The 13,119-nt window shown below is 32.6% G+C and overlaps 2 protein-coding genes across 2 annotated transcripts; one reads left to right on the top strand and one right to left on the bottom strand.

Annotated features, from left to right (window-relative positions):
• Positions 1–1,083: 1,083 nt before the first annotated feature.
• LOC129316498 (zinc finger BED domain-containing protein DAYSLEEPER-like) lies at positions 1,084–2,366 on the bottom strand. Its single transcript, XM_054960922.1, has 3 exons — positions 2,231–2,366; positions 1,799–2,158; positions 1,084–1,103 (listed from the first exon to the last, which is right to left on the bottom strand). The coding sequence occupies exons 1-3, from the start codon at positions 2,364–2,366 to the stop codon at positions 1,084–1,086; spliced, it is 516 nt and encodes a 171-aa protein (XP_054816897.1).
• Positions 2,367–6,247: 3,881 nt separating this feature from the next.
• On the top strand, positions 6,248–7,980 carry LOC129316497 (probable WRKY transcription factor 54). Its single transcript, XM_054960921.1, has 2 exons — positions 6,248–6,567; positions 7,343–7,980. The coding sequence occupies exons 1-2, from the start codon at positions 6,248–6,250 to the stop codon at positions 7,899–7,901; spliced, it is 879 nt and encodes a 292-aa protein (XP_054816896.1). The 3' UTR covers positions 7,902–7,980.
• Positions 7,981–13,119: the final 5,139 nt, after the last annotated feature.

Raw genomic sequence — 13,119 nt, 5'->3', positions numbered from 1 at the left:
TGACATCTTTTTTTATATTTATATTTATCGAGTGTTAGATAATACGTCCTTTTATTTTGCTATTTACATTTTGAAAATCGTCTTATGTGTTGTGCGTGTTGCCCGATTGAAAGATCTCTTTTTTAGATAACAAAAAATATTTTAGAACCATGAAAATAATTTATAGTTACATAACTATTTATATTATATTTTTAATAAACAACTATTTTTGTAGAAAGTTATATGATTATTTTCAATTATTATTTATATGATTATTTTTAAATATTATTTGATACTATTTTTTACCTTTCTACACCTATTTAAAAAGGATAAAATATATAAAGATATAAATTTTTGAAGCAACTGCAGAAAATCTCTCACTTTTAAAGGTTTAAAATTAATATAAAAAAGGATGCAGCTGTCCACTGTTTAAAAAAAAAAACAGAACAAGAGGAAATAGATAGGTTGAAATATAAAATCAAGACTTTAATTATTTCTTAAAAGGCTAAATTATATATTACTCCTCTAAACTTTGAAATATATACGCATAACCTCCTTAACTTTTGAAATTTTACGATGTACCCTTTCAACTCTTATATTTATGTAGATAATTTTATATGATTAATTTTATACATTAATTATCTAAATATAACTTAAAATTTGGAAGGTTATTCATATATCAACTGAAGTTCGAGGGGCTTAAATGCACACAAAATAAAGTTTAAGGGGCATATAATTGATAGCTAGGGTTATTTGTATAAACTATGAAGTTCAATGAGGTTTATTATTAACTTTCAAAGGTTAAGGGAGTTATTTTGTATATAGTTCAAAATTTAGGAAATTTTTGTGTAATTTAGCCTTCTTAAAATGACAAGCTTTATGAAATCGAAAGAATTTTAATTTTAGAGGTCAATTCAAGTTGGCACTTGCTTTCTTAATTGCATTAATGTATCTATGGATTGGTTTTGCCATGCACGAGGCAGGAAAATTAAATATTCAGCCTGAAATATTCAGATTCCGACCAAAATCTAACTGGCGTACGTGGAATATTCTAAAATTGTGCTCCTATAGTAATATTCTAAACCCATTCATAACTGTTATGCGTTACCCTTGGTCAACGGAAACTTAAAAAACAAAACACAGAAACAAAAACAAATATTTTTATAGAAGCTGTGAATTTCCTCAATTTGTGGATTGTAGCCGTCTCCCATTGGGTGTGACAATTGACCACTCCAGCAACTAGGGCTACAAAAAGGACTGGACAGGACTGAACTTCAATCTAACTCGGAGTTTGGTCCTTTTCATGAAAAGAACTGGGTTAGGCAACCCGTAGTCCAGTCTGGTCCTGTGAGAACCCAGAGATTAATAGGACCGAACTTGATCCATAGGATTGAGAGACTAATCCTGTTAGTCTAGTACTCACTTGGCCTTTTTTTTTGTTTTTCTTTCTCTATGATAAGCAATAATCCATTTCAACCTAATAAACTTAATTAAGATGATAAAAATACTTATAATCATAATAAATCTATAATGATTTCTAACATTAAGAAAATAATATTTCAGTTACAGTCCAAACTCCAAATGATTTAAATATATAATTTCAACAAAGTTCAACACTACATTACATATATCATGTAATTATCTCCTTAGCTTCAATAGAAGCAAACTCAACAAATTTTCAAATAATTATCTCCTTAGCGTCAATAACACTTGAAGCATATGTCAAAAAAAAAATTATATATACATATATAAAGTGATTAGTAAGTGTAAAAATGCAATATATAAATTAAATTAAGAGACATAAAATTGAATATATTACCTGCAATATTAACCACATCATCAGTCTCTTGAAAATTGTCTACCTCATGAAACATAAAGACAAACTCTGAGAGAGAATGCCTTGTAACTAGCCAATTCTGGGCACAAATGAGTGCTTCAGTCATCTTATGAGATGAAGAACTCCTATAATCATCAATAGCACGTCCTCTAGTGCTAAAAGTTGATTCAAAAGCAACTGTAGATATTGGTATAGCCAATAGATCTTGTGCTATCAAGGAAGGCACTCTGTACTTGGTAGAATTAACCTTCCACCATATCAAGATATCATCATCATCATCATCATCATCATCATCAATAGGGGTGTCCTCAGATGTACTAGCAAAAAGGTATCTATCCAACTCTGATTGGGTATCAATTGATGAACTTTTTTGCTTCTAAGATGCTAACCATCTACGACTAGGGTCTTTTTTACCTTTACTTACATTTGAAGTGTTGGTGTCAAGAGCACTTAGAGAGTTGTCACTACTAGAACTACTTGTATCAGGACTAACTGTTGTAGAGTATTCCTCAAATAGGCGATACAAAGTGTCTTTTGCCTTGTTCTTCATGGACATGCAAAGGTTAGGGGCAGGAAAAAGCTGATCGAATGCATGATTGATATAGGCAAGCTTGTATCAAGGATCGAGAATCATAGCAATAATCAATAAAGGGTTCAAATTATCTCCCTAAGAAGAGGGTCATCAGTTTCAATATTCTCATCTAACAACTCTTGAATTAAAACAACTTGATGGAAGCATGAATGTGCAGTAACTTTCAATGTGCTAGAAAATTACAAAGTGACATCATAAAACACCTTCAAGAACTTAAGAAAGAACCATGCTTTATTCCAAGCTTATTTGTTGGAAGAGCCATTACGCTTAGGAGGAGCTTGCCTAGAGTAAGCAAAAGCATCCATGTTGTCATTAGGTCTAGCACCTTGCCTATAAACATAAGTATCCATGCCACCATCTAAACAAGAAAAGTCACTCTAAGCATGACACTTTAAATCTTTGTTAAAGTAGATAATAAAATCTTCATCCTCATCCTCTAATTTTTCAAATGCCTTTTGAAACTTTAAAGCCACATCCAACATTAAATATGTAGAATTCCATCTAGTACTGACATTGAGGCAAGCAATACTTTTTGTGTCCAACATTTCCAATTCACAAACATCTTTAAATATTTGCAAGCAAGAAAGAGAGGAATGAACATATCTACTAGCATTTCTAATGGACTCAAGTATCTTTCAACTTCTTCAACCTATCATTAATAAATAGATTAAGAATATGTGCAGAACACCATAGTTGAAGATAATAACCACCACAAACAAGACCCCTCCAATTCTTTAGACACCTTTTTAAGTAAGACAAGGTTGTGTCATTGGAAGTTGCATTATCCATGGTTATGGTGAACACATTTTGTATGTCCCAGTTTGATAAGTACCTTTCAATTGTCTTGCCTATCGTATCCCCCTTATAATTCTCAACTATGCAAAAACTGAGAATCCTCTTATGCAAGTTCCAATCATTATCAATGAAATGGGCTGTCAAACATTAGTAATTGAAGTTTTGAACTATTATCCATCAATCTGTAGTGAGGCAAAGATGATTAGTACACTTTTTCAACAAACTTTTCAAGATTGTAATTTCACCAAGATACAATTGCCAAGCATCTCTAGCCACTGTTGTTCTTGAAGGAATTTGAAATCGTGGTTCTAACTCCTTCACAAACTTTTTAAAGCCTTCTTTCTCAACAAGCCTAAATAGCATCTTATTACATATGATGAACTCAACTAGAGCCCTATGACATCGTTTTTAATTGAACATGTGAGGTATTAAGCTTCCCTCTTGCCCACTTGGTGTCACATAATTCAACATAGATTGCTTTGTCATTTGTGTAGCTTTATGTGGATTCTTGAGACACTTTGGTACATGCCTCTTTAAGGATGTTAAACCATGCTTACCTGGGTCACAAGGATAATTTAAATTACAGTACTTGCATGCACTCTAACTTTTCCATTTGTCTCCTCCAATGTGAACTTAGTAAAGTGTTCCCACACTTTTGATACCTTTCTTGTAAATTTTTTTCTCTTTCTACTACCTTTTGTAGCTTCACTTTTACTTACAATTGTTAGAGGAGGAGGACATTCCATAGTAGTTAGGGGTTGAGGAGGAGGAGTAGGTGTCAAAGATGTTCCAAAAGGAGTTGAACTCACACTTTCACAAGTGAAAGGAGATAATTGAGGTTGGTCAATGCTGGATGTTTGCTCAATATCCATCACTTCATAATGATAAAATATAATTGAGAGCATATAATTGATGAGTTAGAATAGCACAATGATAAAAAGGAAATAAAATGGACAAGTGATAATATCACAAAATCATGGCAGGGAACACAAAAGCTAGAAAATGAGAGCACATAATTGATAAGGTGATTGCTAATAAAAATCAATCCACAGAAATGTCCTTCAAATAGATCAGCATAGGCATAGAGAAAAAACTTTAGATAATTGTTGTGTTATGGCAAGTCAATCCAATTCTGTGTAACAAATTTCAATCCATATTAAACAACTTTTAACAAATTTCAAGAATATGCTAGACTTGGGTCAGCACAAGAAATCTCTACAGCTATTTTCAGGTGAAAAAATAAAGAAAGAAGAACAAGGAAATGCCAGACTCAGGTCAACACAAGAAACTTCTATAGCTACTTTTCAATTGAAACTCTACAAGAAACTTCTTTAGAAAATGAGAGCAGAGGTGGGGCGATGGGTAACAGGACATACCTAGTGACTGTGTGCTCGAAGGTGTAAGAATGGCAGTGAATTAGAGGTTAGGGGTAATGGAAAGCAAGGGTGGGGTGATGGTGTGGCGTGCTCGACGATGAATCAAATGTGAGAGGCGACGATAGACACGATCGACAGTGGTGGCATACTAGCAGAGTAACGAAGGGCAGGAGAATGGCTCGAGCGAGAATGAAGAGCAATGAATTAGAGGTCAGGGATGATGGAGACTGGAGAGTAAGGGTCGGCGACGTGATTAACAGTGGTCAGTGGTGGCGTACTAGAGGAGGCAGGGGCTAAGGCTTCAACGCACTGGAGAAACTGAGAATGAGTGCTTGTAGATTGAGACTTGAGTGCGTGGCTGAATGTTGGAGCTGGACTATTGGTGTAAGCCTTTTTCTTTTTTTTTCCAACTAGAGTGTAAATGCAAGACATGAAGACAGTAAGAGTGTAAGACTAATTCACTAACTTATTAATTAATAATTTATAAATTATTTTAATTATATTAAAATAATTATATAGGACCAGACCGGATCACTTAGTCCAAATGCTTGGCCTCTAGTCTAGTCTTACCTGAAAAATCAGTCCTGTCTTTTTGGTTTTTTTAATCTTGTAGGACCAACATTTTATAGAACTGAGTTTTCACAGGTCGGACCGGTTTAGACCAGACCATGAGACTTTTGCACAGCCCTACCAGCAACATTAGCTGAGGCATATATTAATATTTATTAGCAATAATAAAATTTTGAATGTTTCAAATTTGTCTCAGTTATGGATTTAATTCTTCAAGTTTAATTTTTATTGATTGAGTCCTTTATATTGTCTTAAATTTTCAGACTAGTCCCTTATGTTTTAAAATATAAATTTACTCTCAAGTTAATCTAATGTATAATGTATTTTAATAACTTGACATGCATAAATAGTTAATAGGAATAAATTTTCCCTTAAATAAGATTTTAACAATATCACCTAAGGACCACATTGATAATTAAGGAAAACGTAAGAAATCAAATTAATAAAAATTAAATTTAGAAGGACCAAATTAATAATTGAAACAAAGTAAAAAGACTAAGTTTTATTATCCTTGTTTGTCGCTTCTCGGTATCATTGGTCGCCACCAGCTAACCTGGTCTAGCCGCTATATATCAATTACCAGAAGCCACCGTTATCAAAACTGGTCATCATCATCATTACTGACTAATAGCAGTGGTGGTTATTATAGTAAGCCACGGTGTATAACAAACGTGTGTTATAATTAAAGCTAAAAGGGACAAACATAGTAAGGCCAACAACAGGTTAAAACAACCTGGCATTGGTAGTTGTCCAAAATTATATCAGTTTGTATTAACACACGTCTCAGATGATATTATAATAATCATATAAATATTGGTGCAAAACAAAATATGCATATTAAAATAATCATAATCGTCCTTTCGGCCTTTCCTGTAGTTCAAGGATGGTATGACCGAAGCTCTATGATGTACTTTATTAGGGTTTAAAAATGTCCACTAGATAGGGAAAATTTTGGCCTCATCTCTCTGAACAGCTTTTGAAAATGGATGATGGAGGAACCCTACGTTGTGGAGTGTCTTAAAAGGCTGTCTAGGTCTGCAGTAGTCTCTGACCTTCGCTCCCAATAGAGAACTCCAAAAGCCTAAACACAGATTAATAATGGAGAATATTAGAGTTAGGGCTTCCTGTTCAGATGATGTTAGAAAGGCCATAACAGAAGAGCTTCTCAAAGGGAGGGACTTGAGCGAGCAGCTGCTTGAACTTGTTCTTCATCATGATGATGATGAGTCCAATAATATCGGATCATCATCAGATTCAAGCTCCTTAGTATGGATTCATCCATTTGCTCAGGATCTTGTCAGCAGCGTACTCACTTCATTCTCAAACACCCTCCATCTCTTGAACTCCCTTGATCCTAAATCTGGCGAAGATCTCAAGTGTTGCAAAACCAGCAACGGAAGAGGCTGTTATCTGAGCAAGTATTTCCTTACATTTATATATATATATATATATTTTTGTATATTGCCTTCTGTCAAACTTACTTATTCCCGTGTGTGTGTCTATATAACTACAGTATTTCCCTTTGCAGATCAGGAGCAATGCAAACTTGGGAGAAGAAATCTCCAATTCTAGTGGACAATGGCCGCGCCTGAAGGAAATATAGACAAAAGAGTACAAAAGATGCCAAATACCTAAGGTCCTATATTTGTAATATTCATGACTCAGGAGGCAACGTGGCCCGAACCCATATGGGCTTGGGCTCAAGCCCATAAGTTTAGTTATATAAATTAATCAATCATTTTTTGAAGTCTGACTCTTATTCTAAGAGTTGACGCTCAAGCATATAAGTTAGCTTTTATTTTTTATTAATGTTTTTGAATTTTAAAATTTTCAATTATAATATTTATATTTTTTAAAATAAAAGTTATAATATTTAAAAATTAGTACTAAATAATAAAAATTATAATTTTAAAATATAAACATATATTCTAAAATTTTAAATTCAATTTAAAAATTAAAAATATTTTATTTTCAGGGGTAAATCAAAAAGGGACCAAAATGAGCCTCTAAGCCCAAGCTTGTTTTTTCAAAGCTTGGTTTTTTTAAAAAGTATTATTTTTTAAAGTTGAAACACTTATAAAAACGGGTTTATATAGGTGGCTTGCTAGGTCCGACCCTTATTTTTGACTCTTGATATCTTTTACTCTCAGTTTTGGTTTGAATCTGAATTTTGAAAATGAGATGTGGATGCAGGAACTACTACAGATGTAGTCACAAGGATGACCAGGGATGTCCAGCAATGAAACAAGTTCAGAGAGTACGAGAGTGGCCTCCCTTACACCGCACCACCTATTTTAGAATTCATACTTGCAAAACCCATCGTCAATTACTTTCTGAGAAAATCCATTTGGAATATCCCTCTCCTGGCAATCTTTCTGAATCGTCCTTGTTATTGAGTTTTAATAATAATTTTCTCCCAGCAGAGAAAGAGCTGCAACAGGTTTGCATTGATGTGAAGCAAAACCCGGCGTCCCAACAAGGACATGTCACTACTGTATCATCCTCAACCTCGGATCAGTTTTCTCTTGTAAAGGTTCAACCTATTCATGTGGATGATGATGTTTTCAAATGTTCTGAATTCGATGAGTCTGTACAGATTGGTCCAGGGTTTGGTTTTATTAAAGAGACGAAGGCAACACATCAAGGCTGCTTCGTCTTGCATGATTACTGTAATTCCCATTGTAAATTAACATTTACTACCTTTGGTTTGGATGAAAATAAGAGAGATTTAGCTCATTGTGTAACATATTAATTTCAACAATGTGCGTGTTGCAGGGAAAAAAACAAAGAGAAAACAGAACATATTATTCCTGATTTCATTTGCAAATCGAATTAAACTTGGTCGGCATGTCAAGTTAAAATTGCGCCTTGAAAAATTCAAATATTATCTTCCAAAAAATTACTCACACCTTTCATTGCTTTATAATTAATCTATTTTGATGAATTATGAGTAGAAAGAAACGGCATTGGAATATTTATATATCATTTCTCGTCTAAAAGGATCTATTTATTCTCTTATTGGATAGTAACTAACATTTAATTCCCCATACGATCCGCGGGAAGAAAGGATGGACCTATTTCAAGCATAATGGGGGCAACCGAACCATGAATTCCTCTTAATTATGATTAGGAAAAGAATTTTCCCTTGCCCCTTCTAAAAAATTGTCTTGGACCCCTTAAAAAGACTTCTCTGACTTCACCCAAGTTTTTTTAAAATTCCAATATTCACTTCTTCAGCATTTTCTCATTCATTCAACCAAGAAAGTTAATGCCATTTATATTGTTAACTTTGTAGGAGGTAGAAATATTAGTGCTTGAGTAATTAATAAAAATATTAGTTTGTATTATAAAACAAAGTATAAAGAATACAATAAATATTATAAAATTTTTTTCAACTCCTCAAATAAAATATTTAGTAATACTTAATATCTAAAAGATAATAACATTAGTTTTTTTTTTAATTTCTACTCTTTCGTGTATAAAAGTAACCCTTTCCAATAAAATAAAAAATAATTTTCTGTAATTATTTATATTGAAAATACTTATTGATACTTTTCACCTTAACAAAAATTGGACGATATTAATAGCAAATATTTATACTGTAATATTTTCAATATAAATGTTCCTTGTATCCAGATAATTTTGTTATCTTAAGTTAGTATTATTTAACAGTTGTTTCTTTTTTTTTTTTTGGCCTTATGTGTTTACTTTAGATTATTATATTTTTATATTAATTTAATATATATTTAGAATTATATTTTTGTAATATTAATTTTTATTTGGTATAAAATTTTGTCCCCATTAACAAATTTTTCTTGGCCCGTCATTTAGGCCGGGAGGAACTGACTTCAGTAAAATATCATGCATTGGCATCAATTAAAATTATACAGCAAATCACAATCAACATAACTGTGAAGGAAAACAATAACTTCACAATGACTTTGTTTGGACTGAAACGTTGCACTACTAGGCCGAAAGGTAAATCTATTATGGCCCAACTTGGAAGAAACCTTGTAGCAAGCCCGTTCCGCAAGTTTATTAACGCCGAACCTTGGGAGAGTTAGTGAAAGCATTCCAATGGAGTAGCAACTTGGTCCTAATTATAAGGCCGTTCCCCACTTCTTGCAATTCAGAGCACTCACTTCACCACGTTCCTTCAACGAAGCACAACAATAACCCTGGGGTTAGTGCGAACAGTTAACGTTCCTCTAGGCAAGAGAAATTCAAATTTGAAGTGGCGTGCTTTTGCCCATTTGTATAAAAGGCAACGAGTGCATAATTAACTGGAATGTCTCTCTTGAACTCTTTCAACACTCAAAACAACTCAACTGCTTTAAGCAAGCTCAACTAACCCAGCGTCAATTACAATCTCACCTAGCACGACCCCTAATCCTTAGTCTAGACCTTCTAGGCATATTGCATTGCTTTTTCCTCTTATCATCAGAGCATCCTTAGTGTAATTACCTTTTAGTAATACACTAATATTCCTACATGTACATTGTAAATACCGTATTTTGTCTAAACATTTTTTAAAAAAAATAAAAAAATTGACTAAAAAATAAAAAAATACAAAAACAAAATTTAATTCTTTTTAGGACTATATTTTCAACAAAAAAAAAATCTTTAATTAATAAGTTTAATTCCTTTTTAACCTAGATAATCTTTTGTGAGTTAGGATCTTATTTCTTCTAAAATAACTAAAAATATAAAAAAAAAAATTTAATTCTTTTTTAGAATTATATTTTAGAAAATATATATATAATAATTTAACAAAAAAAAAAGAAAGATAAAATCTTGAAAAAGAAAATCTCTCCCAAATTATTCCAATCATTCAAGAATATTGAGAGTATACTTTTGAGAGTTAACTTTTCTCTCCTCAAATCTTTTTTTTCATTTAAATACATATTTTATATAATATATATATATATATATATGTATGTATGTATGTATTTAATCAGAATTATTAATAAAAAAAAGAAAGCTAGACGAAACATGTAACAGCCCTCCTGGGTCACCACTGCCTCTCCAGGGTCTTTTCCCAGGCGCTGGACAACACACATGTCACCACATGATTGCCGGCTTTCCCACTGGTGGTACAGTGGTTATTCCTCACCCCACCCTCACGGGGGTCTTTTGGAACCTCCCCAGACTCGAACCTCCAACCTCTACCACCTTAACAAAGTTGAGGCTAAGTCTGGTACCATTGAGTCAAGTATGTAACACCTTCAAATTTACAGACCGATTTTTCACAAGTTATTAATTCAACAAATCCTTTTTTTTTATATTTTTTTTTCATTGAACCCTTATCATGGTAGAAAAATTTCTACCACGATACATCCAAGACAATATACCACAGGTCTTAAAATATCTTAAAAAAAACAATTAGAACTATGAGGGACAGACATGATCCTCATAGCATGTTATTCAAATCAGATCATAAATCAAGAGCGACAAACATAATCTTCTTGGTCATATAAATACTTTTAATAAAAAGGATTAGAGTTTACATGCTTCACAAAGAAGATATGTCCTAAGTTGGCACAAGATACATTGTATAATCTAAAATAAGAGGCAACGTAAAAGATGGTGTCTCATACACCACAGTTACACCTCTGGTGCTTTCTCGGCCGGACTCGCTCCTGTAAAAATATTAACCACGGGGAATGAGACTTAAAAGTCCCAGTAACCAAAAATTATATATGTAATGATGCATGCGGATGTAACTAATCATGCCATTGCTAAGTGGGCACACAAAACATTTAACCGAACAATACTTTCAAACAAACCGAACAAGTATTTAATTTGCATGACTGCACCTTATATCCTCCTTTCGCCATGCTCGGACGCCAAATCACCCGGCCAAAGGTGAGTTGGACCAAGCGACACGCCACTCATTGGATCCAATGAGGGCTTACCACGTGGTAATAATTAACCGAACAGAAATTCTCATTAACACCATACATTAAAATACCCTGACAAGTCATGCATCATTCAAATATCCAAACAGGAATATATCCGAACAATAATATCTCATCATGATAAACAAAAATAAATTTTTAACCCACTTGGCAATAATTTCAAACAAGTATATACAGTATTTATTTTCAATAATTCATAATTTTTCCAAACAACAAAACAACACATAACCATTCACAAACACACTCATCACAACACATTAATAATGGTTACCTTGTGTCTTGAATAACAAGTTCCCCTTCACAACTCCTTTTTCACCACTATCTTTGTCAATATAATCTACATAATTATTTCACAATACTATATATTAATTTTACATTAAAATAAATAACTCTAATTTAAAGAGTTAGAAAGTCTTAGATCTATAGTCCATATTAACACTAATTTAAGATTTATGCCTCATTTAACTTCCCAAATTCTTTTCTAAAATTCTCGTACCCTAATGAACTATTTTTTTTATCCTCAACTCACTTCTAGTATCACAATTTCATCCTTCTATATTCTAAAAATTCATCCAAAAATAAATAAAAAATTTTAGAATTATCCTGAAGCCTCAAATCACCTTTCTATAACCTCAAAAATACCTATTCATACTTAAATAAATATTTAATAAACATAGGTTTATCCCTACGTCTCAGATTCCACATAAATTCAACCATATAGATCTAGATTTTAACTCAAAAATTTTTAAACATGAGTTTCAACCTTAAAAAAAATATTCTATAATATTTTTTATATCCCTAAGAATTTTAACCTATATTTTTAATCCATCATATCATCAGATTAACTATCCTATAGAAAAATCCTAATCAAAATATTTACTCTATCCTACAAAATAATCATATCACTAGAAAGCTAATATTATTTAGAAAATAACTATAAAATTAATTTTGTAATTAAATAAATTTTTAAATGCTAATCTAAACAGGAAAGTTAGAACATACCTGAAGAAAAAGAAAATAATCCCCCCTTGTAAGAAAACGCCGAGCAACGTGAGAGGAAGAGAGAAAAATAATATAAAAATGGGATTGTGAGTCCCAAAATTATATTAAAAAAAACTATAGGTTTGAATTTAATTATTCAAACCTTTGGGCCAAAAGTTGCAATTTTCTCTAAATTGCATCTTAGCCTCTCATGCTTCCTAATGCACACACCCCCTCCTTTTTATACATGAAGGCACCTCTTCTCTTCCCTCATCTAACCAATGTGGGACTTAGAAACAACAACCTTCCACCCCCCCTTTTTTTTCTTCCTTCTACCTTCTCTTTTTTTTTTCAATACATACATAAAAACAAATTATTTATGTATTATATCTTAACTAAATATTGCTTATGTGATTTTAAATTTAAATTTTTAAATTCATAATTAAATACCTAACCATAATATTATTTCTAAATAACCTCAAATAATATAAATTCCTATTATTATCATTTTTTTCCTCAAAACCTAAATTCCACAATTTCTTTATTATATAAAAAATAAATAGGGCATCCTTCTTAGTCAGCTTAGTTAAGGGCATCGCAATTTGCGAAAATCCCTTAATAAAGCGACGATAATAACCTGCTAAACCTAAAAAGCTTCGTATCTCTGTAACAGATTTTGGCTGTTCCCACTTCATTACTGCATCAATCTTGCTAGGATCCACCGCAACTCCAGCTCTGGACACAACATGGCCCAAAAACTTTACTTCTTGGAGCCAAAATTCATACTTGCTTAATTTGGCATAAAGCTTATTTTCCCTCAAAACTTGCAAGACAATTCTTAAATGTTCACCATGAGCCTCCTCATCCTTTGAATAAATAAGAATGTCATCAATAAACACTACTACAAACTTATCTAAATAGGGTCGAAAGATCCTATTCATGTAATCCATGAATACCGCAGGAGCATTCGTAAGTCCAAACGGCATCACCATGAATTCATAATGCCCATATCTCGTCCAAAATGCTGTCTTGGGTATATCCTCTGCTCTCACTCTCAATTGGTGGTACCCT

The sequence above is a fragment of the Prosopis cineraria genome, unplaced genomic scaffold, assembly GCF_029017545.1.
Source record: "Prosopis cineraria cultivar Desert tree isolate PC_DT_omini unplaced genomic scaffold, ASM2901754v1 PC7, whole genome shotgun sequence".
Taxonomy (NCBI): domain Eukaryota; kingdom Viridiplantae; phylum Streptophyta; class Magnoliopsida; order Fabales; family Fabaceae; genus Prosopis; species Prosopis cineraria.
This window is presented reverse-complemented; position numbering and strand designations above follow the sequence as displayed.

Excerpts from the sequence above, each read along its gene's own strand:
- LOC129316498 (XM_054960922.1), bottom strand. The coding sequence starts at position 2,366 with ATGAAGAACAAGGCAAAAGACACTTTGTATCGCCTATTTGAGGAATAC. Across the intron at positions 2,159-2,230 it reads CACTTCAAATGTAAGTAAAG|AGTTGGATAGATACCTTTTT; the intron begins GTAAAAAAGACC and ends ATACCCAATCAG. Across the intron at positions 1,104-1,798 it reads TGATGTGGTTAATATTGCAG|TTTCCGTTGACCAAGGGTAA; the intron begins GTAATATATTCA and ends TTGTTTTTTAAG.
- LOC129316497 (XM_054960921.1), top strand. The coding sequence starts at position 6,248 with ATGGAGAATATTAGAGTTAGGGCTTCCTGTTCAGATGATGTTAGAAAG. Across the intron at positions 6,568-7,342 it reads AGAGGCTGTTATCTGAGCAA|GAACTACTACAGATGTAGTC; the intron begins GTATTTCCTTAC and ends ATGTGGATGCAG.